The 24,595-nt window shown below is 65.7% G+C and overlaps 3 protein-coding genes across 5 annotated transcripts in view; all 3 read right to left on the minus strand.

Moving 5' to 3' along the window:
* SLC12A5 (solute carrier family 12 member 5) overlaps nt 1-7,198 on the minus strand; it is a 34,032-nt gene extending 26,834 nt beyond the window's left edge. The window contains exon 1 of one of the 2 annotated variants that reach the window (XM_037402089.1): nt 7,090-7,198. In XM_037402089.1, the coding sequence (XP_037257986.1) occupies nt 7,090-7,198 (109 nt within the window). Of the gene's footprint in view, nt 1-29; nt 324-7,089 lie in introns of those variants that run through there. The other variant, XM_037402091.1, reaches the window with a different exon arrangement.
* A 1,007-nt stretch (nt 7,199-8,205) lies between these two features.
* Nucleotides 8,206-12,702, minus strand: MMP9 (matrix metallopeptidase 9). The gene is made up of 13 exons (XM_037402105.1): nt 12,559-12,702; nt 12,100-12,338; nt 11,605-11,753; nt 11,217-11,345; nt 10,956-11,129; nt 10,706-10,879; nt 10,381-10,554; nt 10,091-10,246; nt 9,776-10,001; nt 9,489-9,628; nt 9,225-9,375; nt 8,998-9,101; nt 8,206-8,738 (listed from the first exon to the last, which is right to left on the minus strand). The coding sequence occupies exons 1-13, from the start codon at nt 12,700-12,702 to the stop codon at nt 8,629-8,631; spliced, it is 2,070 nt and encodes a 689-aa protein (XP_037258002.1). The 3' UTR covers nt 8,206-8,628.
* Nucleotides 12,703-18,873: 6,171 nt separating this feature from the next.
* LOC119154512 lies at nt 18,874-24,415 on the minus strand. Of its 2 annotated transcripts, none has more exons than XM_037402124.1 (4): nt 23,566-24,415; nt 22,448-22,540; nt 21,681-21,874; nt 18,874-21,545 (listed from the first exon to the last, which is right to left on the minus strand). In XM_037402124.1, exons 1-3 carry the CDS (start codon nt 24,106-24,108, stop codon nt 21,860-21,862), a joined length of 651 nt encoding a protein of 216 aa, XP_037258021.1. In that variant the 5' UTR covers nt 24,109-24,415; the 3' UTR covers nt 18,874-21,545; nt 21,681-21,859. The 2 variants fall into 2 exon arrangements, with proteins under 2 accessions (XP_037258021.1, XP_037258020.1); XM_037402123.1 differs by adding an exon at nt 22,211-22,372 and having other exon boundaries at nt 18,874-21,874.
* Between the last annotated feature and the right edge of the window lie 180 nt (nt 24,416-24,595).

A 24,595-nucleotide genomic window follows, 5' to 3' on the forward strand; every position in this document is an offset into this window, starting at 1 on the left:
CGGCAGGGGCGGCCGCCCCGGTCCCTCACCTTGGCTGGCGCCGCCGTCGCCGTCCTCGCAGTCGGCCAGGTTGTTCAGCATGGCGCCGGCTGCCCGCGGCCGCACGCTGCTGCCCGGGAGCTACGAGCGCCGCGCTCCGCAGCCAGCCGCGTCCCCGCGCCGCCCCCCGCTGCCGCCGCTGGGAGGGGGCTGCAGTGCGGAGGCGCCCGGGCTCACGGCTCGCTGCTGCCGGCGGAGCCCAGCCCGGCCGCTCACTTCATCACGTATGCAGGAGGCATTGCCCCCGCCGCTGTGGGGAGGGAGGGGAGCAGCGGCAGGCAGGGGCGAGGCGGGGGAGGGCGCGGAGCGGAGCGCACGCCGCCTCCCGGCTGAGCCAGGCGGGGGGGGGAACTAGGGCACGGCAGCGCTGCGGACCCCGGCTGGCGCGGGCGGGACGGCCCCGCACCCCGTACTCCGCACTCCGCGCCGGCCCCCGCACCGCCTCCGCTCTCCGCACTCCGCACCGGCCCCGGATCCCGGCACAGCCCCGGACCAGTGGAGCAGCCCCTGCGCCTGCGGGACCGACGCATCTTGGGGGGTGCTGAGGTCTGGGGCAGGGCAACCCCCTGACCGGGCAGACCCGGGCCCGGCCCGCAGAGAGGCCAGCGGGGGGCAGCGCCGGGGCAGGGGGTGCAGCTCCCGGGGGGGCCGTGCCAGCCACACTAAGGACCCCTCTGCAGGCAGCAGAGCCCCGGCAGCAGGACCGGCCTGCAAACACCATAGTGCAAGGGCAACCCGGGGAGGAGGGGGACAGCCGGACCATCCAGCAGCGGGGCCAGGGGTCCAGCAGAGGCTGCCGACCCCGCTCTGCCCAGGCGGGCTGCAGCAGCCCCGCAGAGTGGGGAACGCTGCCTGCAGACAGGAGTGGGCTTGACCTCACCACCCCCCTCCCCCGGGTCTCTAGGGACTCCAGGGCCACACCGTGCCCAGGAACAACACGGCACAAGCTCCCCCCCCTAGACTGGTAGGTCGAAGGCTGACCCTGGCGAAGCGCTTCAAAAGGGCCGACCCCCCGGGCCCTGCTGCCTCCTGCGCAGCCCCCAGTCCCTGTGGCCTGGCCCCCAGCAGGGCCATGAGGCTCAGGGCCAGCTTCAGGCTGGGGGCTGCTGGCAGGACCCTGCAGGGCTGCTTGCAGCCCCACTCTTTTCTCTCACCCACTTAATCCGGGAGGATCCCAGAGCCGGAGCTGGCTACAGCTCCCGGCATCTCCTCCGGAGCAGGCTGAGATCATGACAGCCTGCTGGCGTTAGTTACTTCTTGACGGCTGTAATTAATTGTTTACTTTCTCCTGGTACAGGGCCAGCTTCTCTGCAGCGCAGAAGCTCCCCAGCCCTCACCTTGCGGGGTGGGAAGGCTTCAGACCCCTCACATACATCCTGCCAGCAGCCAGAGCCCCTGCCCTGCTGCAGCCAGGACCCCCAGGCCCAGCATCCCCCAGGAACCATGCCGGCACAGCCCCAGCCCTGTCACAAATGGCGCAGATCAGACCACAGGCAGGGTGGGCAGCTCGGGGGCTGCCCCAGTGCGGGCAGAGCGCTGCCACCACCCTCTTGGTTGACCCCCCCCCAACCCTCCCTGCCCAGCACCCTGCATGCCGGTCATGGCATGGGGCTGCCTCTGCCCAGCCACAGCAGCACCATCCCCTTGCCCCCGCATCCCTTGGCCTTGAGCAGGAGCCAGCGCCGGAGCAAGGGGCTGGCCTGCTCCCAAGGGACAGGACTGGCCCCCGCATGCTGCCTGCACAGCCAGGGCTGCAGGCAGGACGCAGCAGGCAGAGCCACTCTCCCTGGTGGGTCTGGAGGGGGGTTGCAGAGCCCACCCACACGCAGAAGCCGTGGCTGGGCAGAGAGGCAGCAAGCCGGGGGCCGTGCAGGGGCCAGCCAGCCACGGCGAGTGACGAGGGTGGTTTTGCGCAGGAGGCTGCAGCGCGTGGGCTCCGCACAGGAGGGATTCTCCTGCTCAAACAGATGGGGGGAGGGAGCACGTGAAAGACCACTAATCCCCTAATCCCTGGATTATGGCTCCGTTTCAGGGGCTGGGATTTGACAGCAGCACAGAGGGGCTACACTATTGACTGCAGTTGCTTAGCCCACGTGCAGGGGCCCACCAGCAGGGGTGGGAACATTGAGGGTGTCCCCAGGGCAGAGCCAGGACCAGGGGGTTCCACCCCCCAGCACAGCACTGACCTAACCCTGGCCCATGAGCATGATGGCCTGGGGCTGGGGTTGGCAGCCCCAGCACATCAGGAGCAGAGAGATTTGGCATGGTTTGGGCAGTACCCATTCCCTCATGTTGCCTGCAGCCCCGGTGACAGACCCCTTTCCCGGCACCCTGCAGTGCCCACTGTGCAGAGGAGCACAGGATGGAGGGAGGCAGATGGCTTTCCCTGGGCATGGTGGGGGAATCAGCTGCAAGTGGCCCCCAAGCCTGGGTCCAGGCAGCATCCTGGAATGGGGCCAGGCACAGCATCAGTGCCCCACTTAACTGCAAGAAGCTGCCCAGGAATGACGAGGGAGAGCTGCGCAGCTCCTCTGCCAGGCCAAGGGGTTGGCACAGCACAGCTGGACCACTCCCCCAGTGATGCCTCTATACCCTTCCCTGGGATGGAGACTGCTGAGCTGTGCAAGACCCCCAAAAGCCAGAGCCAGTCTGGGACATGAAGCATCCCTGCAAACCACCCCGTGCCACTGCAGACCCCACAGAGCCCCCCAGGCGCATCCCAGAACCCCCTGCACCCATCATGTTGCACAGAGACCGGGTGGGGGAAACCATCCACACAGTCCTTGGCAGGACAGGTGTCCCAGCAGCCAGCCACACAGCCCTTGCCTGTCCTGTCACCAGCAGTGGTGAAACCTCCCAGGAGCAAGACATGTGCTGGAGGCACTGGGAAACCTCCTGAGGGCATGGAGTGGGCAGCCTGGCAGAAGCGAGGGTGGCCGCACTGCAGAGATGCCCGTTGGCATGCTGCACCACCTGCAGTGATCCCCGGGCACCGTCAGCAGCCTGCCTGACCTACACCCTGCCTGGACAGGAGACCCTGTGGTCCTGGCTCAGCAGGGTGCTCAAGAGCATGAGGCTAGGCAGCCCCCAGAGAAAGAAGAGCTGGGGCAGGAGAGACCCCAGGAGGATGGAGCTGTGAGGGGAGCCTGGAGGCACAGTGAGCACGGAGGACAGTGATGCATATGCACAGTCTGGGGCTGTGCCAGAGGATTTGCACCACCGTTCGCTCTGCACTGCTCTGCCCTGCCAGCCCCATGAGCCCAGGAGCAGCATGCCCTGCAGCACCTCGACCAGACAGAAGGGTCTTGCTTGTCCCCATCCAGACAGGTCAGGGCCATGCCACCAGCACCAGAGCAGAAACAGAGCCTGGAGGTGACACAGGTGCCAGCTGGGACCTGCCAGCAGCTCCAGTGCTGGGACAGGATGTGGAGGGAGGGAGGGATGGTGTCCTGTGGGGCTGGGAGCAGAGCCACAGGGAGTCGGGAGCCAGTGCAGCTGCCCAAGGCCAAGAGCGGAAGGGAGGCAGTGGGGCAGGCCAGGAGGACTTGTGTTCCTGCGTCACCATGGCCCCACACCATGCGCAGCTGGCACAGCATCCCTGGCTGCCCTGCCCATATGTCTTGCCCGCAGCAGGACCATGGCAGTGGGCAGCCAGGCAGCCCGGCACAGGGATGAGCCACGGGGGTGACCTCCTCCCGCTGGCCCCCGCTCCCAGGCAGCACAGCTGAGGAGCCCCCGAGCAGCCCCGTGCCGGCTGCAGGGCCCTAGCGATGGCGGGCAGCAGCAGCTGAGCAAGGGCTGGAGGGCACAGTGCTGGCTGAGGAGCAGCTGCATAGCCATTGCCGGCTGCTCCCAAAAGGGTCGGGTGCAGGAGCACGGCTGACCGAGGCACTAGGGTGTCCTGTGTCCCACACGGCACCTCCTACCTGGCCCCACAGCCTGTGCAAGCACCCTCAGCCCCTGGCACCCTGCTGGAGCACCCCACAATGGGTTCGGTGGCACAGAGAGGCCTCGGAAAGGTGCTGCAGGTGGCAGTTGCGGTTTGGGCTGCCCCAGCCCCTCCAGGAGCAGCCCCACACACTCCTGTGCCATACGGCCCCTCCTTGGCATGGCCCCTTGGTGCTTTTAACACTGCCTCCCAAGTGCGCCCAGTATCCCATGAAACTGTCTTGTGCGGCTCTGTGCTGAGGGAGCCGGGGGTCTGGGGAGTGAGGGGTGGGGGGCTGTGGCAGCAGGGCATGGTGGGCAGGGGAGGCTGGCCCACCACCCATGCAGCCCCACTGAGCCTGCCCCTCACATGCACCCCTCTGAGCCTGGTACCACAAGTGGGGGCTGTGGGGGCCCAGCCCCCACCTCGCACCGCGGCCCCCTGGGGCAGCAGCTCTGCAGTGGGGTATCCCTGCAGGCAGCAGCTGCGCAGCCAGGAGGCAGCCAGGGCTGGTGGGGTCCCTGCTGCTTCCCAAGCCCACCCCTCCAGGTGCCCCCCGTGCCCCCAGCATGCCTGACCCACACAGCCCTGCCACCGGCCCCACGGCGGGTCTGGGAGAGTGGCTGAACCCCCCCAGTATCAGGAGCCGTCGGCAGGGATGACACCGGACCCGGTTTCCACGGCAACAAGAGAGGCTCCTTAACCGGATGGTTGCCATGGCGACTGCTGCCGAGGCCGGCTGCCTCGGGACACGGAGGGGCGGGGGGGCTCCGCGCCAGGGATGCTTTGGTGCGCCCCCCCGCCCCGAGCCAGGGCAGCTGCCCCACGGCCCGCGTCCCGGGGTGGGGCACGGCTGGGTCCCTGGGGACGCTCACCCGATCCCCGGCCCCACGGAAGGCCCGGCCCCCCACGCCGCGGGTGCCGGGGGAGACCCCGGTGGGGGTGGCTCAGCGGGCGGGGCCGGCGGGCGGTGCGGGGCGGGGCCGGACACAGCCCCCCCGTCGGAGGCCGTCCCGGCAGCGCCCCCTGGCGGCAGCGAGGCCCCGCCCAGCCCCGTCCGCCCCCGCCCAGACCCCGCGCCGTCCGCCCCGACCTGTCCTGACCCCCGCACCCAGCCCCGGCTCCGGCCGTGCTGCAGCAGCAACCTGCGACCTGCACCCGGCCCCGGGCCCCCGCGGCGGCACCCTGCCCGCGCCCTGCCCGGCCCCAGGCACCCCCTTCCGCCGGCCGCCCCGGCTGCCCGGGGTCCGCACGGGGCTGAACCCGCCCAGCGCCGGCCGCCTGGGGCCGCCCACGGGCAAGGCCCGCCGGGAGGCGCGGCAGCGAGCCGGCCCCGGAGCCCGGCACTGCGCGGGCAGCGCGGCCCCAGCCCGCCGGGCAGGCTGCTCCCGGGCCAGGCCCGCCAAGAGACAGGCCTCGCGGGGACCGGGGGTCCCGCAGCGCCGGCGTCTGTGCGGGAGCAGAGGGCTCTCCCACCGCCCGGTGGGTCCCCACGCCACCCCAGCACCGAGCGGCACGGCCAGCTGCAGCACCCACCTGCTCCTGCTCCGAGGTCCTGGGGCCTCCATCGCCCCTTGCCACTGCCAGCCCCACGCGTGACACTGCGAAAGGCCAGGCGGTGCCGAGCACCCACCCAGGACTTGATCTCTCCCTGGGAGCTGCACAGGCAGCTCTGCCACCCACAGCCCCACGCCAGCCCCACAGGCACCTAGCCACATGGCACCCCTGCCCACCCACCCACCTCGGGAGGCTGCATCCACAGCCCCAGGGTTGTGGAGCAATGCAGGGCACGAATCGGGGCAGCCCAGGGGCTCTCCTGCATGCTGCCCCGACCCCTTGGGATGCACCCCACCACAGCTGCGGCTGATCCACAGCACAGGGTCGGTGCTGGGGTGCCTGCTGGCAGGGCTGGGCCGGTGGCTGTCCTCTGTGAGGGCACAAGGTCACAGCTCGGCTGGGGAGTGACGCGGTCCCTGCGCCTCCCCTGCTGTGGCCCCTGCAGCATGCCCACCCCAGCTCCCCTGGGGCCAGGCTTGCTCTTCACCTAGCCTGCCTGGCCCCCAGCGAGCCGATCAGCCGCCAAGCCGATAAACTATTCCTGGAGGGCCGCAGGCTCCAGCCATTGGTCCGGCTCAGCACCGGCTGCTCTGCCCTGATGCAGCCCATGGGCCAGGCCCAGCTGCCCGGAGATGCTGCGGGGCGACAAGTGGCCCTGCACCCACTCGCCACCAGGTCCTGCCCCACACTGCTCCACCACAGCTGGGATCCTGGGCAGGGGGCCCCAGGGGCCAGAGCCCACTTGCGGGGGTACAGCCCAGCTTGGCATCGTGGCGCCTGTCCGGCTGCTCGCTGCCTCCCACCAGCGCCCTTCGCCGAGGGCGCAAGGTCACAGCTCCGCGCAGCACGGTGCTGCTGTCGTCTGGGTTTCTGGGATCAATAATGGCTCTGGTGACAGCACAGCCCTGCCACCACATCCCCTGGGCAGCGCAAGGCAATGGCCTGCTGGACCCCACACTTGCTGCAACCCGGTGGGCTGCCACCACTGAGGGCTGACTGTAGCCCACCATCCTCCATAGCTCCCCAAGGACCAGCATGCAGCCTCACACCCCGCAGCCGTCCCCCCACACACCAGCCGTGGCCCCGGCTCCATCCTGCTGCCGGTGCCGTAGGAGCAGGGCCTTGCTCTGACAGACCCCCAGGACAGGGACGGGGCAGGGGAGATCCCCAGGGAACAGGGGCAGCGCCAGGGGACAGCCTGGGAATGAGGGGTCCCACCCAGGCAGCTGAGCCCCAGCTCCCCGCTCTGCACCTCTGTCCCCCGAGTCCCGCAGCTCCACGCCAGCCCTGCTCCGAGGGGCCCCACCGCCTCCGAGGGGCCCGGCCGACCGACTGCGGGGCCGGGGCGACTCTGCACCCCGCCACGGTGCCCCGACGGCCCTGCCCTGCGGACCCTCCCCACAGACCCTGCCCTGCCCACGGACCCTGCTCCACCGGCTCTGCCCCACAGACCCCTCCTCATGGACCCTGCCCCACGGACCCTCCTCACGCAACCCTGCCCCACGGACCCCTCCTCACGGACCCTGCCCCGCCACCCGCCCCGCCGGCCGTGCCCGGGCGCTCACCTCTGCCGTCGCGGCCGGCCAGGCGGCCGCCCCCCGCGCCGCGGTCGGGTCCGCGGGCGGCCGCGGGGCCGTGGCGGGGCAGCGCGGTGACGGTGAACCGCCGGCTCATGGCCCCGCCGCCTCCACAAGTGGCTCCGGGCCCCGGCGGCCGCCGAGCGCGGCCCCGCCGGGCGCTGACCGGGGTCCTAGTGCCCGCGGCACCGCCCGCCGCGCCGCCCCCGCAGCTGCAGGTCTGGCACGGCTCGGATCGGCTCGGCTCGGCTCGGATCGGCTCGGATCGGATCGGCGGGCACGGCTAGCTGAGCTGGCCCGGCTCGGTTCGGCTTGACGAAGCCCGGCTGAGCTAAGCTCGGTTCGGCTCGGCTCGGCCAGCCTCAGCTTGGCTCGTCTCGGCCCGGCTCGACGGGACGGACCGCGGGCCGCTCCGCCCCGCCCGGCCCCGCCGCCGCCGCACGGGGGGTGCTGGGACCGGACCCCGGCGGGTCGGGCCGGGGCCGCGCTCTGTCCCCGCCCTGCGCGGAGCCGCGACCGCTAATTACAGCTAATTACAGCCTCGGGGCTGCGGCCGCCCCACCCTGCCCCGGCCCCGGCGCTGGGCTCCGCGGGCCATGCTGGGCCAGGCCGGGCGGCGCTGCGGGGACCCGGCTGTAGCGGGAGATCCGGGCTGCAGCGGGGGGGCCCGGCCACTCGTCGGGTCGCAGGCTGTGACAAATGCCCGTCTGTCACTGCCGGTGGGGTGCCGGGGTGCAGAGGAGGGTCAGGGGCTGCCGGCGTAGGGGGGGGCCAGGGTCTGGGGGGGGTGGGGGGCAGGAGAGGCTCCGGAGGATGGAGAGACCCGGAGGGCTGTGAGGGGCTGGGGGGGGGGGGGGGATGTTGGGACCAAGGGACACCGTCCCCGGTGGGACCCAGTGTCCCTTAGGCATCCCAGAGCCCTTCAAGGAAGAGGGGTTTGGCTGTAGCCCCCTGCCGAGTATCTCCTTCCCCACCGATGCTGGCACCTCATGGCCCCAGGGAGGGCGATGCCCTTAGCCCTGGCCAGCTGATGGAGCACTCGGAGACCATGTCCAAAGAATTGTCTTTATTAAAAACAGGCAGATGGAGGTTGGCACAGCAGGCAGCAGGCAGGAGCAAGGCAGAGCCTGACACCCCTGCCCTGGCCAAGACCCTGGGCACCAGCTCCCAGCAGAGCCCAGCCTGACCCGGCACGGCTGGCACAGGAAAAAGACAAAGTCGTTACAAATCCATGTGTGGTTTGCACCAGGCAAACGCCTCCGCGCAGTGGAGCCGGTGCTGCCAGCGATGGCACGATTCCGGCTGCAGCAAGAGTCCTGCTCCCCAGCCGGGGCTCCCCGGGCCGGGCAGCTCCCAAGGGGCGACCCCAAGACTCCCTGCCCCTTCCTTCGGGGGAGACGGCAAAGCCCTCACCTTGACTGGGGCTGCCCCACAGCTGTGCTGCCCCCGGTACCCCGGGGGTCAGGCTGTGAGGAGCAGTGGGCAGGGAGCAGCGTGCCAGCTGGAGCCAGGCAGCTGGTCAGGCCCTCAGTGCTGGGGACACTGCAGGATGTCGTACTTGATGTAGCCCACCCGGTCCACCTGGTAGCGTGGTGTCATTCTCCAGTAGAAGCTGCCCCGGCAGAAGTGATACTTGTCTGGGTGAGGAGGGAAGCAGATAGAATGGAGGGTCAGCAGGAGGCCAGCCATGTGAGGACCTATGTGGGGATCTGGTCCTGGCACACGGCCCTTGCCACAGCCCAGCCAGCCCCACCACAGGGATCCACTGGGGCTGATGGCATGCCCAGCCCCAGGGCACCCCCCACACCCACGAGCACCCCAAGCCCAGCACCAGGGCAACACAGCTCAGAGCAGCCCAGGGACCACACAGCCCCTACCTGCCAGGTCCCCACTCACCTTGGTAGAAGAAGACATTGCGTGCGTCAAGGGGGACGCCGGTAAAGACATCTTCGGTGGCACGAGGGTAGCCCTTGTCCACCCTCTGGACCTTCACGTCCAGCCTACGGGGAGAGCAGAGCCGTGCTTAGGGCTGCCGGGAGCCCTCCTTCCCAGCCCCTCACCGGGAGGAGCTGGCAGGGCAGGCACCACCTCAGGCACCACCGTGGCTGTCTGGACCCACTCACCGCCAGTAGCTCTCCCCACTGAAGAGCAGCACTTTGCCGCGGCCCCGCTGCAGGGCCCCGGAGATGCGGCCGGCTTCCTTCCCGATGCCCAGCTTCTCAATCCCCCGGGGGCCCAGCACACTCTTGCCAGAAAATACCCAGAACTGCCGACCTGCATCCAGGAGAGAGCATGGGCGTTAGCTGGCCCCAAGAGTGCCGGGGCAGCACCAGGCTCCTTGCAACGCTGGCAGCACTGGGGCAGAGGGCAGCAGGGGCAGAGCTCACCAGCAAAGAAGAAGACCCTTTTGGTGAGCACATCCTGGAAAGCGGCATCGATGACAGCCGGGAGGCCAGGCCAGGTGTCTGTAATGGAGAAGGCACCCTCGATGCCTGACTTCCAGAAGGATGAGCGGGTCCAGTATCTCCTAGTGGGGAAGATCAGCCATCTTTATAACCTTGCCCCAGCGCAGCCCCATGTTCCCCCACACCCCCGGCACAGCCCTGTGTCCCCCCACATCCCTGCATCAGCCCAGCACCGTCCAGGGCAGCAAGTGTCAGGTGCTGCTGCTCACCCATCCTTGAAGAAATGCAGCTCCCCATTGATCTCTGTGATAGCGTCGAAGTTCTTCTCCATGCAGGCATCCCAGCTGGGGTCCACAGGAATGGGCTCAGTCGTGGGCTCTGGTGTTTCCTCCTCCTCCTCGGTGGTGGAGGTGCTGCCAGCCTCCGTGGGCATGGGCTGGGGCTCCTTGGTGGGCACAGGTGCAGGGGCAGTGGGCTCAGGGCCAGAGCCACGACCTGAACAAACACAGGGGAAGGCATGAGGCCATGGGCCAGCCCAGCACCGCAGGACTCCCGGCATGCCCAGCTGTGGCACTGCTGCTCACCATAGAGATACTGGATGCCCCGGACATCATCTGGGTCCAGCTGAAAGTCCTGAACATAGCTGTACATGGGGTACATCAGAGCCTCACGCACACTGGAGTGATCCAGCCCCAGCGAGTGCCCAAACTCGTGGGCAGCCACCAGGAAGATGCTGTAACCTGGGGGAAAGCACCAGCCTCAGCACCCGGTGGGACAGGATGCAACATGCCAGCCAGGAACCATGACCCCCATAGGAGTGCGCTGGCCAGGGACCATGACCTGCCACAGAGAGTGTGGGCAGCGGGGCCAGTACCTCTGTCAGGGCAGAAGCCCCACTTCTTGTCAGTGTCATAGTTGCTGGTGGTGGCACACCAGAGTTTGCCGTCCTGCCTGCCCTCACTGGTGCAGGTGCTGTAGGACTGCCCCAGGAAGGTGAAGGGGAAGACGCACGGGTCCCCCTGGGAGTTGCCGCCGATCACCGCCGTGTCTGCAGCACAGTGTCAGTGAGGCTGGCCCCAGCCATACTGGCCAGACCCCAGGACAGCCTCAAGACCCCTTGGGTGCCCACCCTGCACACCATGGTCAGGGACCAGCCACCCTGCATGCCCCCTCCCCACGCGCCCCCTTCCCACTCACACCTCGGTTGGGGCAGAAGCCGTATTTCTTGTCCTGGTCAAAGTTGGCAGTGGTGGCACACCAGCGGTAGCCATCGGAGCGCCCATCCGTGGTGCAGGTGTTGTAGGAGGTGCCATCAAAGACAAAGGGGAAGACACAGGGAGACCCATTGCTGTTGCCTCCGTTGGTGTAGAGAACTGCAGAGTGAGGAAGGGTGAGGACAGCCCTCGGCACCCACAGGGCCAGGCAGGGGCTGCAGCTGCCACTACTCACGTTCGCTGGGGCAGAAGCCGTATTTCTTGTCCCGGTCGTAGCTGGTGGTGGTGGCGCACCAGGGCAGCCCATCCGTGCGCCCCTCCGTGATGCACCGGGAGTAGGAGCGGCCCTCGAAGGTGAAGGGGAAGTGGCAGTTGGCACCATTTGCGTTCCCATGGCGGGTCTTCACCACTGCTTGGGAGAGGGGTGGCTCAGCAATGGGGCTGAGGCGGGTGCCGCCAGCCCACCCCCAACCCACCAGGCCCTGCTTTTCCTTACCTAAGCCAGTTCCCAGTGTCCAGAGCTCATCATCATCAAAGTGAGCATCACCCTGGATGCCACGGCCCGGGGGAAAAGCATGGGCTAAGAGCCCGTCCTTGCCATCAAAGGGGTACCCGTCCCCATGCTCTGTGGGGAAAAACAGCCTCAGAGCTGGCCCCACCAGAGGAGCCCCCATGTCCCTGGCACATGCACGGATCTGCAGGCACACAAGCCCTGCGCATGCCCTGCGTGCCTGCACGTGCCTGTTGGCACATGCAGGGGCGGAAGGACCCTAGGCACGTCCCGGGGAGATGTGGGGTGACAAACCCACAGACAAGGCACATTACCAGCCCTCTCCCCACAGCTGAGCTGGCTCCCAGCTCCCTGCCTGCCCGTGGGACATCACCTTGGCTGCCGAACATGATCATGATGTCTGCCTCGCCGCTGTATATCTGGGTGAAGGTGAGGGGAGTCACGTCGCTCCACACTTTAAACGCTCGCTTGAAGGCATCATCAATCACGGCAGGGTCCAGGTCAGGGGAGTAGTTCACCACCCTACCGGGGGCAGGCGGGGGTTCAGCACTGCTAGATCCTGGTTTGTGATGCAGGAGTGACCCTGCTCCAGGCACATGTGGGGATATGCCCCCACCCCAGGAGGGGACAGCAGTGCTGGCACAACCAGGCAGAGCAGCTAGCCACCACCCCTGGGCCAGGGCTCAGATGCTGTCCTGGGTTCTGGGCAGCAGATGCTGCCACTGTGTTAGCTTGGCCCTGGCTGTGCCGAGGCCTGGCCAGTGGGCTGAGCTGAGGCTGCTGCCCTGCATGGGCTCTCACGCCCTTCTCCATCCCTGGGGACCATCGCCCTGTGGGCACCAGGCTCCATCTCCTGGGGCTGACTCACCGGTAAGTCAGGTCCATGTGGTCCCACTTGAGGTCCCCCTCAAAGGTGAGGAAGGATCCCACGTCGGGGACGCCGCAGCGAGGTGCTCGCATGGCCTCCAGTGTGCCAGCGTCCAGCTCTCCTGTCTCCTCCAGGCCCAGCTGCTTCTGCATCTTGCGCAGAGCCTTGGCCAGGGACACGTGTTTGCTGCCTGTCCTTGCCTCCCGCTCTGTGGTGTAACCGAACCGCAGCAGGTAGCTCTGGGGAGGAAAGGCAGCCGGAGGGGCTGAGCCAGGTGGGAGAGGGCTTGGGCAGTGCCGGGCACTGCACACCTCTGGTGCTCGATTGCAGCCAGGGCACTTCCCGAGTCTCAGGGAGATGGCAGCCCCTGAGCTCAGCCCACAGCCCCACACTGCCACCCCGGGAGCCCCCCGGGGTCCTGGATGCCGGGAGGGGGCTGTGGAGTTGCACTCCCCTCACCTCCGCCAGCTCCAGGTCCGACAGGGTGCTGACCAGCTCCCCGGGGAAGGTGACAACCATCTGTGGCTTGCTCTGGAGAGGGGCTGCGCAGCAGGAGATGGCTAGCAGCCCCACAGCAAGTGGGCCCAGGAGGATGAGTGCCATGGCGCGGTGGTGGCAGGAAGGCTGTGGCTGTGCCGGGTCCCTGCTGCTCTGCTCTGGGTGCTGCCGGGCTCCTGCTCCTATTTATTCGGTGGGGAGGGCAGTGAGTCACTCTCAGACCCCTCAGGCTACTCACACTCCCTTCCCACGGTGACGAAATGCACACTCAGGCTCCTCCGTTTCTTGCCTTAACTGTTTCATCACCTTGTTTACTAAACACGCTTGATCTCATGGCCACAAAAGGGGTGACAACAGGCATGAGGGCGAGTAGCCAGGCGGCTGCACCGGGGTATGACATGGCACAGCTGTCCTGCAGCTGCCCTGCGGTGGGAGACCTGGCAGCAAGGGGCATTGCCCTGCCAGCCCCAAGGCCTGGGTACAGCAGGGGGTCAGAGAGGCTGGGAGGGCCAGCCAGGCACCCAGGACCCTACAGTTGCCGCGCTGGATGAGGCTGAGCTTGGCTGGCCAAGGGCGGATGCTGCCAGGCCCAGACCTGTGGGGGCCTGGGTGGGTATTGGGGCTGGGTGGGCAGAGCTGGCAGGAGAGCCCCTGCCCAGAGCTGCAGTGCCTGCTCGGGAGCCAGACATCAGAGCTCAGACCCCCACTGGGACACAGCATCCATCCCCATGTACCCCACTGTGGCTACATCACCCTGGTGGAGCATAGCATTCCTGGCATAGGATTCTCTGTGACTCATCACACCATGGGTGCCTCTAAGCCCACTTGCCATCAGCCACCAGGCAGAGCCCATGGAACTGGGGCGGCACCTGACTGGGAGCAGCTCCATGCCTGGGGATGCTCCAGCCGGTGCCATGGGACACTGAGGTGCCCCATCCATACTGCTGGCTGTTCTGCAGGGCACTGCTGACTCAGGTTCCCACCCAGCACAGCACAAACCTCACCATGGGATGGTGTTTTCCTGATTCTCCCAAAGTGCCGACGGTTGTGGGAACAGGAGTGGTGAAGGGGAAAGCAAACAGGGATGAAGAGTGAGGGGAAAACAAATGGCTGAGCAGAGAGAAACACGCAGCGTCAGCAACGGTGGCGGGAGGGCCAGTGCAGCGCAACGATGCTGCCTGAGACACAGGTCCCAGGACAGGTCCCCCTTCCCCAGCTCTTGCTAATCCCGGGCTCACAGTGCCCTGCTGAGCCTCAGCCAGCTTCAGGAGGACGATCTTCCCAGGCCACCCTGTCCCTGTTGCTCCTGGCTCTCAAAGGCCCCGGTTGTGCCCCTGCAGCCACCCCTTCCCTGCATCACCCCAGCTCTGGCTGAGCTGAACACACAGCTCCCAGCCCAGGGGATGAACAGGTTATACTGGTGTCCCGCAAGGCTCGGGGTGGTGAGAGGGGCCATACTTGAAGGAGTCCCACACTCGAAGGAGGGCTCATCCCTGGCGGAGCATCACTCATGTGGGGCAGATGGGCTCACTGAGGGGGCTCACCCCAGGCACAGGCTCTGCCCCGGACCCCCTTCCTGCTCAGCCAGGGTCCCACAGCCCCACTCTGAATCTAGCCACGTGCAGAGAAGCCGCTGAGTGGCAGGGGCCCGGTGCCAGCAGGATGCAGCACCAGGGCTGTGGTCGGGGAGCTCACAGGCAGCACAAGCCCCACCGGGAGGAAGCGGCGCTGAGAAATCGCAGGGTTGCCTCACTGCCCGCCACAGCCCTGCAAGAGCAGCCCTGGTTCCCAGGCGGAGGAAGTTGCCCCACATGCAGCTGCTGTCCTGCGCTCCAGTGTGACAAACACATCCAGCTTGTGGTGCCTGTACCGAGCCCCCTCCCTGCCAGACGCAGGCCAGGGACCCCAACAGCCGGGTCACCCCCATCACCTCCCCACCTCGCAGGGTTCAGCCTGCTGCCACTCACCCCTGTACCTGGCCTAGCTCCTTGCAAGGCAGGAGGCAGCAGCTCCCCATGCTCCCTGCCTGGCTGGCAGCCGGGGCGAGGCCTGGGCAAGGCTGAGTTGCCCTGAGGCCCCCACCACAGCTGGCGGCTCCTGGGGCATGCAGGGAGCAGGCACCGCTCCTCATCCTCTGCTTACCTGGGCACCAGGACCTCAGCCTGCAGCACAGAGCTGGTGCAGGAGCTGGATGCAAAAGCTCGCCTGGGAGGATGCACCCCCAGGAGAGCCCGGGCAAGGCGATGCCTGACACTGGCTCTGGGGTGCAGCCGGGGGGGCCAGATCTGGCTCTGGCCTCCCTGGCACTGTGGCAGAACCCTGGCCCTTTCCCATGCTATTCCTGCCCCTTTTTTATGCCTCATGCAGGAGCTGCAGCTCCCACAGCCTGGGCATGCCGCCACGGCACCGGCCGCACCGCACTGCACGGCCTGCACTGCACTGCACTACCGGCGAGTCCCCTGAGGGCAAAGCCACAGCCCCGAGGAGCAGAGCAGTGCTGGCAGGGACCGGGCTTAGAAAGCGGGGCCTCGAAGCAAGCAATGGCAGGAGCTGAGAGCCAGGGCCCACATGCTGCACAGCCTGTCCCAGCAAGCCCATACTTGCCCGGTGCCATCCAGCTCTGGGGTGCGCCAGTGCTGGGGTGCTCAGGCCAGTGGCCCCGAACATCCTCAAGCTGGGCAGCTAGAGCCTCAGACGGGGGCTGCTGGCCACAGCTCTGCCCCCCAGCCTGGCCTCTCCCACTGACTCACGGCCCTGCTTGCCAGCTTCCTCCTGGCACCGGCCCGGGGGATTTTCTGGTGACTCTCTGGAGGCTCCACAGGGAGCAGCAGCAGGGCCGGGGCGGCAGGGAAACCCCCATGTCTGGCAGCACCCAAAGCCTCAGAGCTGGGCAGGGGAAGTCCGCAGGGATGGGCTCAACACCGCTGGCATGAGCCCCGTGGGCAGCCCTGGCCCCGTGCAGGGCAGCTGTGGCCAGCTCAGGTACCCCGGCAGGCTGGGCAGCTGGGGCAAGGCACGGGTCCCCGGCACAGGCATGTGCAGAGGGATGCTTGGGGCAGCTGCTGCTGCTGCTGGGAGAGGAGGGCAGTGGCACAGCAGGCAGGAGAGGGCTTTTAGCTGCCAGGGATCCCGAGAGCATCAGGGTGCTATGCCAGCCCTGCGCCCACCCGAGCACCACCGTTTACAACCAGAAGCCCTGTAAACACAAATGATATGGAAAAACCAACGCAGACATCCCCCATCCCAGCCGGCTGCCCGAGCCACGAGGCTGCCTGTCACCACCACCACTGCCAAAAGGGGAAGGAACAGCCACCACAGCCCATTCCCACGCCCTTACTCACGGCCACCTTCACACAAGCAGGCACCACGAGGAGGTGGGAAACCGGTTCAGGACCCCATCTGGAGCCGGAGGCCTGCCTGGATCCCTGTTGCCAGGTCCTGCCCAGGGCAGAGACTGACAGGACATGGCAGCACCCCTGCGAGGCTGCAGGTTTCCAGCCAGAAGGTGCTGGCCAGACCAGCAGTGAGGTGTGGGTGGACTGGATGAAGACAGGGACTCCCAGAGCTGGGCCCAGACCCTTCGCAGCTCCATTGCCCCAGTGCAGGCGAGCAGGTTGGGGGCCAGCCAGGGACGGAGCGCAGCACCAGCCAGCCAGGGGAGAGGTCTGACAGCTGCAGCCATGGGGTGCATCCGTGTGGCAAAGGTGGCAGGAGAGCTGAGGAGCAGGGGGGCAAAGGGACAACAGCGCCACAGCTGCTGCCTCACACCTGGGTGTCCAAAGCGCTAGGCAGGGACAGGGGGGATGCGGGCATGAAGGGCAGGCCCAGGAGTGTGGACAGCATCAGGCGCCCTCCTAGCACAAGGGGCCAGGCAGGAGCGTGGTAGCAAGGGGAAGCGGGGCGGGAGGGAGTCAGCATCTTGTGCGGGTGAGACAGCGCCGGGTGGAGGAGAGCACAGCCACACGGAAGCAGCAGTGCCACAGCCACCACAGCAGAGCCAGACTGTCTGGTGGGAAGGGCACTGGCACATGCCCCCAGCCAAGCCAGGCAGTCGCAGCTGCCGGCCCCACTGCCCCACGCCACAGTGCCCCAAGCCCAGCTCCGCTCCCATCCCATGGGCTCTGCAGCACCCTGTGCCCAGGGAGCAGAGCTGCCACCAATGTGCCAGCTGCCCTGGCCAGCACCAGCCTACTGTATGGCACCGTGTCCCAGGCACGGGGATGCTTGGCACAGGAGCAGGATCAAAGGCACGGGGAACAGCTCTGCGTCAGAGGCTTGGAAGCCCCATCGCTCCTGCTCAAGGGCTCCAGACAGAAACAACATTCCTGCACATGCTTCCTGTATCTGCTGCCCCAACACCGGGCCCTGCGTGGGCTGGGATCACGTCCTCCAGCTGGGCCCAGGACCCTTCTTGGCAAACCGCACCACATACCACAGCCCCACAGCCTCCCGGCACTGCCGGACCCTGGTCCCTCATTCCCTTCCCTGCCTGCCTGAAGCTCTGCAGATGCACCTGCTCATCTCCCTGCCTGTCCCTGCCAGACCCTGCCCATCCCTTGCCTCACCTGGGGAACTCCCCACCCTCTCAACACCAGCTTCTTGTGAATCCTTCATCCCTCTTTGCCCAGGCAGGAGGTTGTGTCCTGCCTCCCAGCCCAGCTACCCCCCAGCCCCAGTGATGCTGCTCTCTGCCACCTGGGCAAGGATGATGAGGATGACGCAGCTGGTGTCAGCCAGGCGAATCACCTCCACCCTGCAGGCACTGAAACCATACTGCAGTTTCATCACTCAGCAGCACCGATCCCAACTGCAAACCATGCATGACGGATCCCTCCGTCTGCCACACCAGCTCCAGGCACACAGGTGGGTGGCACAGTCACCTCCCCACATCAGGCTGGGACAGCCCCTCTCTATGCCTTCCCTGGCCCCTTCACACCCCAGGAACTCCCTGTCTGTTCAGGTCCCACAGGAATGATGGAGCAGGAATCTCCCACCCAGTGCTCTGCTCTTCAGGACACCAGAGCCAGTGGCAGGCACAGTGGCACTGCCTGTGCTGAGGCAGCCAGACACAGCCGTGCCGATGCTGGGAGGGGACCCAGCGCCTTGCAGACCTCTGCACAGAGCCCTTGCCGCACAGCGCAACCCCTGCGCTCAATGGGATGAAAAGGAAACCACGCTTCCATCTGCTGGGAAGCTCTTGAGGTGGGAAACCCAGGAAGGGTTCACAGAATGGTCAGGGTTGGGAAGGGACCTCTGGGGATCATCTAGTCCAACCCCAAGAAGAAGGTTTGAAGCAGGGGTCCTCAAACTTTTTAACCAGGGGGCCGGCGCGCAGATGAAGTGGCAGGCAGTCATCTGCGGCTGCTTGGTTTCCCCCCCCCGCAACCCCCAGCAGGAGGGGGGGGGGGGGCGGTCTGTAAGTACTGGGGGCCGGATTGAGGACCCTGGGGGGCCGTATCCAGCCCGTGGGCCGTAGTTTGAGGACCCCTGGTTTGAAGAAACAAGTCAGCCTCTGGCAGAGGCATACAAAATCACCTTTGTATTCAACTGGAGGGAAAACAGCCCAGACTGTCCCATCTGCTGGAGAATAGGGGAAGAGCCCGGCAGCCCTGGGGCCATAGGAAATGGGTGCGAGAGCTCCAAGCGCCGCCGTTGTGTTTAGTGACTTGATTTGCCATAAACTCATTCCTATCCCTTGCGCCTTTTCACATCCCAGCTTTTGCCTCCAGCTCTGACCAACTTTTGTTCCACTAAACTTCCCACACCTTGCTGGAGCAGGAGCGCGGTACATTCAGGCACATGAGAGGGGTGCAGGGCCTGGGTCTGCCCTGGCTTCTGCAGGCTGCGCGAGGCAGCGCTGGGACTTTGTCACCTGCGGTGCCTTTGGGAAGGGGTGTCCACAGGCAGCCCCGCTGCTGTCATCCCCTCAGCCACCTGGGGCCATCCCCTCTGGGGTGAGCTGCTGGGTTCAGGCCCTTGGAGGCCGGTGCAGGGGAGTGGGGCAGGACAGGGCTGGGCAGCCGCAGGCTCCTGGGGGCACAGCTGCTGCTCTGGACTGTCAGCCAGCATGGCACGGCACGGGTGGGCAGTGCTTTGTTCCCTGGTGGTGAGACAGGCACGGCAGCTGCCTGCTAAAACGGGAAGAGCAGCAATTGTGACGATGACGGTGAACCTGCCTGTGCGGCACGCGAGGGGACAACACGGCACCAAGAGCCCACCCCCTGTCAGCAACAAAGCTGCCCAGCAATAAGAAGCAGGACTTTGTAGAAGGTGAAATATGGGCAAAACTAGTTGTATTTAATTGTAAACTACAAGAAGCAGAAGGAAGAGTGGTAGATGCAACATGCTCGGATTTCAGTAAAACATTTGACAACTGTTCTAACACTTGCTGCCAAATTAATTCAGAGCAGCTCAGTTGTCAACACAGGCATATGGACAAAACCCAGGCAGCCCGGGAATGGCAAACGGCCTGGCCGCCAGCCGGGGAGCTGCTGGGGCTGCACGACCCTTGGGGCCTTTTAAAACCTTTTCTGCAGGCACCGCGGGAGGGGAGGAAGGCAGCAACCGGGCTGTGGGAGCACTGGGGATGGAGTGAGCTGCCGTGCTGCCAGGGGAGGAGAAGGGCTGGAGACCACCCGGGCGAGAGCCCTTTGGGAGCTGCTGTGTGCCATGCCGCATGCAGAGAGCAGCCCTGGAGCCTGCCCACTCAGCCCTGGGGTTCAGTGACACCCCCCGCACAGGGCAGGGGGTACCGGCCAGACTGACACCGCACCCCAGCTGCCACCCAGTGGGGCTCAGGGCCACCACCACGCGAGAACCACAGGGCCCCTCTGTCCCGCCTTGGGACCGACCATGGGCAGGGCTGTGGGGCTGGCACAGGCTGGAAGCTCCTGCAGTGGTGCCAGGGACTGAGCCCCCCAGATCCACAGCTGCTCAGCGTGGCAGAGCCCTGCGCCAGCGATGAGCACACAGGATGGCAGCAGCCCGACACAACATTGCATGCAAGGCCTCTGAGGCCCCGCTACACAGCCAGTTCTCCTGCCCACTTGTTTATTTTACTTATATTTCAGTAATTTGCTGATTACTCTTTTTTTAACCAACCAGCAGTGATGAATCAGCAGCACAGGAGAGGGTGGAAGCCGGTGGCCTTGGACCGTGGCTCCGAGGTCTCAGGTTCTGGGAAGGAAGCCACAGGATCCCTCCAGAAGGGAAAAACAACCAGCAGCAGCAGCACTTCTGGCAGGCGAGGAGGGGCCAGGCAGGGCCACAGCTGTGGCTGTTTGTGTTCAGCAGCTCCAAACACATCCTGGAAAGGCCACCGATGGTCCTGAAGCCCTGCAGAAATGGCAGCCATGGCTCTGACCGGGGCACAAGATGAGACACGCAGACAGGCAGCATGTGGGATGGCTCTGACTGCCATCACTCCACCCCATGTGCAGGGTGGCAGGTGCCAACGGCAGCAGGACACAGGGAGGGCACTGTGGCCCCTCCGGCAGGCAGGAGCACACCGCACAGCAGTAGTGGGGACGCTGGCAGGGAGCTGGGCTGCATGCTCCATGTGGAGCTGGGCCAGCCGTGCAGCACTGCCTCGCCCCGGGGAGAGCCCCTCGGTGCCCACGGTGCAGCCTTTGGCAGCACCTCCCAGCCCAGCTGGGCTGGGCAGAGCAGAGGCCAGCGAGCCACCAGCGAGGATGTAAGTGGCCTTGCCATGGGCTTTTGTCGGCCTCTCTGAGCCCTTGGGGAGCAGCTGGGAGCGGCTCCTGCCTGTCTCAGGAACACCCTGCCTGATCCCAAGGGTGGCATTACAGCCGAGGCCATGGGTTCAACCACAGCCTCAGCAGCCACAAAAAACAGGCATTAGCCCACAGCACTCCCACTTGTGCCCTGGAAAGTGGAGATCCCAGCACTAACAGCCAGCACTGGAGGAAGGCTGCTCCCCGGAGAAGCGCCGGTGGCCCAGCAAGCCCTAAGCATGAGGCAGAGCAGCCGAAGTGGTGCCCGACGGGAAGCTGTCCCGGCTCACTGCCATCCCAGCACGGAGCAATCCCCCGAGAGAGCCACAGGCGCCTTCTTCAGGAGCCGCTGTTGCTGGGAAGGAGCTGAGTGGTGAAGCAATCTGGTGTGAAGAAAAAACCATTTCCTGCAGCAAGGGCTGTTTTGCTCAACGTTTTACAAAATGTGCTGATGCAACTGTCCTTCCCAGGTGGGATGTAAGTACGAGCCTGGTTGATGTGGATTAATGCCCTGCAGCTACACAAACATTGCCAGCAGTGTTTTCTTTAAAAAGAAAAAAAGGCAACAAGGAGGAACAAACAGCATGTATGACAAAATCACTGACTGTGGAAGTCTGGGGGCTTGGGTTGCAGGGAGGCTGAAGGAGTGCTGCCCTCGGCACCGTGCTCAGCGCAGGCCACCACCTATTCTGCGACACTGATGGAAGCCATCAGCTCATGAAGAAGCTATTGTGGGAGCAGAACAAGCCCACAAGGCAGGTCAGCACGGCAAACAAACTGCTGCTGGGGACCGGGCAAAGCAGCATGGCTGAGGGGCACCAGTGACAGCAGGACCCTGACCAGAGTTGCTCCGTCGGTATGCTCTCTCCCTGCCCTGAGCAGCAGCTTGTCTGGCTGTAGCTCCTTCCAAGCACCATATCCAGGCTGGAAAGCATGGAGCTGGGAAACCTTCCATCTCTTGGGACAGCTGATCAACCAGCCTGTTAAAAATCAGCTTTGTATCCCACTCAAGTCTTATAAGTTTATTCTCCAGGCACAAGCATTTGTGTTGTCTTCTTAGCCCATTCCCAAAAGGCCTTTAACCTGGTGCTCCCCCTGCTAAGGTATTTGGACTCACATCCAATGCATGCCACATCCATTTTTGGATTCTCTTAAGCCTCTTGCTGAGATTCTTCTGTGTTTTCTTTGGCCCTGAAATGATTTCAGGCACAGGAGCTGCAATGGCAGAGCATTATCAGAGAGGAGCTGTGCCTTCAGAGCAGAGCACGGGAGCTGTGCTTTGCCAGGCTTGGAAATTCCTCACTCACCCCCGCTCGGGGGCATGCGGGATATTTAAAAATAGCAGGTTACCCATCTCAGCAAAGCTCCCGCTGGTACAATCCTTTGAGCAGAGGACATGGGGTATCTCTGCAGGGTAACTGGGAAGCTTTAAGCAACTTTCCATCAGTCGAGCCAGCATCAGGAGGCTCCCAGAGGTCAGGCTGCTTTGCCCTGGAACCATCATCCACCAGGAAAATCCTTCACTTGTCTCACACAGCAGCTGACTGAAGGCAAAAAGAGGGAAACCTGCTAGTCCAACACAAATCCATCCTGTTTCCTCTACCTGGGAGGCAGCTTTTGCCAGGGGTTTCTCTGACCCACCCTGCCCGACACAAACATGGAGCTTCCCCTAAGCCCACAGGCAGAGCCAACCCCATGGCCAGTCACAGACAGCATCACACTCCTCCAGTGTGAGCTACAGTAATATGGAGAGAGGCTATTGGAGAGGGGACATCAGCCACAGGAGCTCCACGCATCCTACCGGGCTCCACTTCCCCTGCAGCAACTGCAGAGTCACACAGGATTGCTTTAAACAGGAGTAGTGGGAAAAAAAAAAAAACCCAGTGCCTTGGTGTCTCTTGGCTTCTGGTGTGATGGTGATCGCAGCAGCAGCCGGCTGCACACAGGGACTCGGCATCCAAGTCACTGGCAGGCAGCGCTGCTGCAGCACTCCCTTCTCAGCTCACGCCAGCCTGGGGATGGGTCTCACTGATGCTGTCTTCCTGTGATGGATGAGGGCATAAACCTTTCAAGGATGTATTTAATTAGCCTGATGAAGAGCCGGAAGGTGCACTCACATAGGCTGATGGTTCAGCAGCAGCTCTGCTGCCTCCTCTGTGCATGCGGCGCCACTGGGAAGTCTCACTGGGGCCAGGACGCGCACGAGGGACCTGCAGAACCCCACAGATGAGCCCTGGGCTCAGGGAGGCTGAATGCAGCCACTGCCCACCTTGCTCTGGACCAGAAGCACCACCACCAAATGACGCACAGAGCTGATCCAGCCCACCCAGTTTGTCCTACGCCTGCCTCCTCGCATTTCTGGCAGGCTAACTCTGCACTCACAGATCATGCCAGATGAGACATTCATTGTCTGTCCTTCCGCACCTGGCACCACGTCAGCACCAGCTCTGGCCCAGCCATTCTGGTCAGTGAGACAATGCAACTGCCCACCCAGACCTGCTCTGGACAGAGCCGCACTGCGGGCTGGCTCAGTTCTAGTGGCCTCGGGACCTGGGCAAGATGTGGAGCCTTAGCGCTGCCTCACTCAGTGAGCACGTCCCTCCCATGGGGACCAAGCAGCCAGGTTCAGCCCAAACATGTCTCAGCCTCAGAAGAACATGGGCACAACACAGCTGCCTTTTTTCCAGAGAAAACCTGGATAGAGACATCCTCAGTAGAGCACCGCAACATGAGAAAACATCAGTGAAAGCATGGAGCCACTAAAGCCAGGGGTTCATTACAGACAGCACGGAGCAGGGGCCAGCTGGGCCAGGGGCCTTGGCCATAAGTGACCAAGCCCAGGCTCTCCCTCTACAGCTGAACTCAGCTGGAGGGAGACGGCACTGCTGCACCCGACGGTGCTGCTGGAGAGCTGGGGCAGCAAACGTACTGCAGCACCGCCGTGGTGTCGTGAGGTGCCAGCAAAGCCCCACTGCTTTCGGCGTGCTGGGAGCCCCCAGCCAGCCCAGAGCCACTCCCAGCTTGGGCGTCTAAAGCACAGGCACTGGAGGTGCAGCCAGCACAGCCGGCCCAGGCCTGCCAAAACAGGCACCTGCTGCCATCTGCAATGGGGTGCAAACCCACCCGGACAACAGATCTTGGTTAGCAAGAGAACAGGGGAAGCCAGCTATTGCTCAGCTGCAGAACTGCCATCAAAAGAGGCAGGTTTGCCTTCTGTAAGGCAAAGCAAACCTACAGCAGGCGCCATTTCCACGCTGCAGAACGAGGGGGGAAAGTACTTGACAGTCTGAAACCACGCGGCCACCCGAGCTGAACACCGTAAGGCCCCGGGACCGCGCGGCGAAAAGCACGGTAGAAGCCCCCGCGGCTCGGGCAGGGCCGCCCGAGGACGGGCAGCCCCAGCCGGGTCCGCGGAAACACCCAAGAACCGCGCCGGGCTCCACGCCCGGCTCCGTGCCCACCGCGGGCTACAGAACGGCAGCCAGAGCGCCGGGGCTGCACGGCACCGCTCGAGGTGCGGCCGGCCGGGGGGCAGCGCCGTAGGGCCAGGACCGGGCCGGGCGCGGACTGCCGTGCTGGCCGGTACCGCACAGCCCCCGCTCCGCCCACGGCGGGACGAGACCGCGTCCGCGGGCTGGCAGGCAGAGCCGGAGCGGCCAGGCCAGGAGCCCAGCCCCAGGCCGTGCCGCCGCTGCCGCTTCCGCCTCCTCATCACGTGACGGGCGCAACCCGGCGCGACGCCGACGCTCAGGGCCCGGGCGCCGCTTCGTGACGCCATGACGTACGGTTACGGTGTCTTTCCGTAATCCCTCCGCGGAGAAAGTAGTCCCTGGCGGCGCGCCGAGGCCTCCGCCAGCCCGCGGGCGGCGGGCAGCGCCGCCCGGTCCCGGGAGGCGGCGGCGGCGGCCGGAGCGAGGGGCGCGTCCCCGCGGTGGCGAGCGCCCTGGGCGGGGCGGGGGCCGGGGTAAGTAGTCCCGGCGAGGGGCCCCCGCGGCCGTACCGCTGCGCGGCGCGAGGGCGGGGGGGCATGGCGGCCGCCGTGATGCCGGCTCCGGCGGAGGCGCGGCGGGGCCGCGGCAGGCCGGGTGAGGGCGCGGGCCGGCGGGCGGGCGGTGGCGGCGGCGGGCCCCCTCGCCTCGCCGCGGCGGCGGCTCCCCCCACCCCGGCGCACCGGGGCCGCCCCGCCGTGTGCGCGCGCGCGGAGGCGGCGGGGGGGACCCCGCGGCAAGATGGCGGCCGGAGGCCGGGCAGGGCCGCGGGGCATG

This window comes from Falco rusticolus, chromosome 10 (assembly GCF_015220075.1).
Source record: "Falco rusticolus isolate bFalRus1 chromosome 10, bFalRus1.pri, whole genome shotgun sequence".
Lineage (NCBI taxonomy): Eukaryota > Metazoa > Chordata > Aves > Falconiformes > Falconidae > Falco > Falco rusticolus.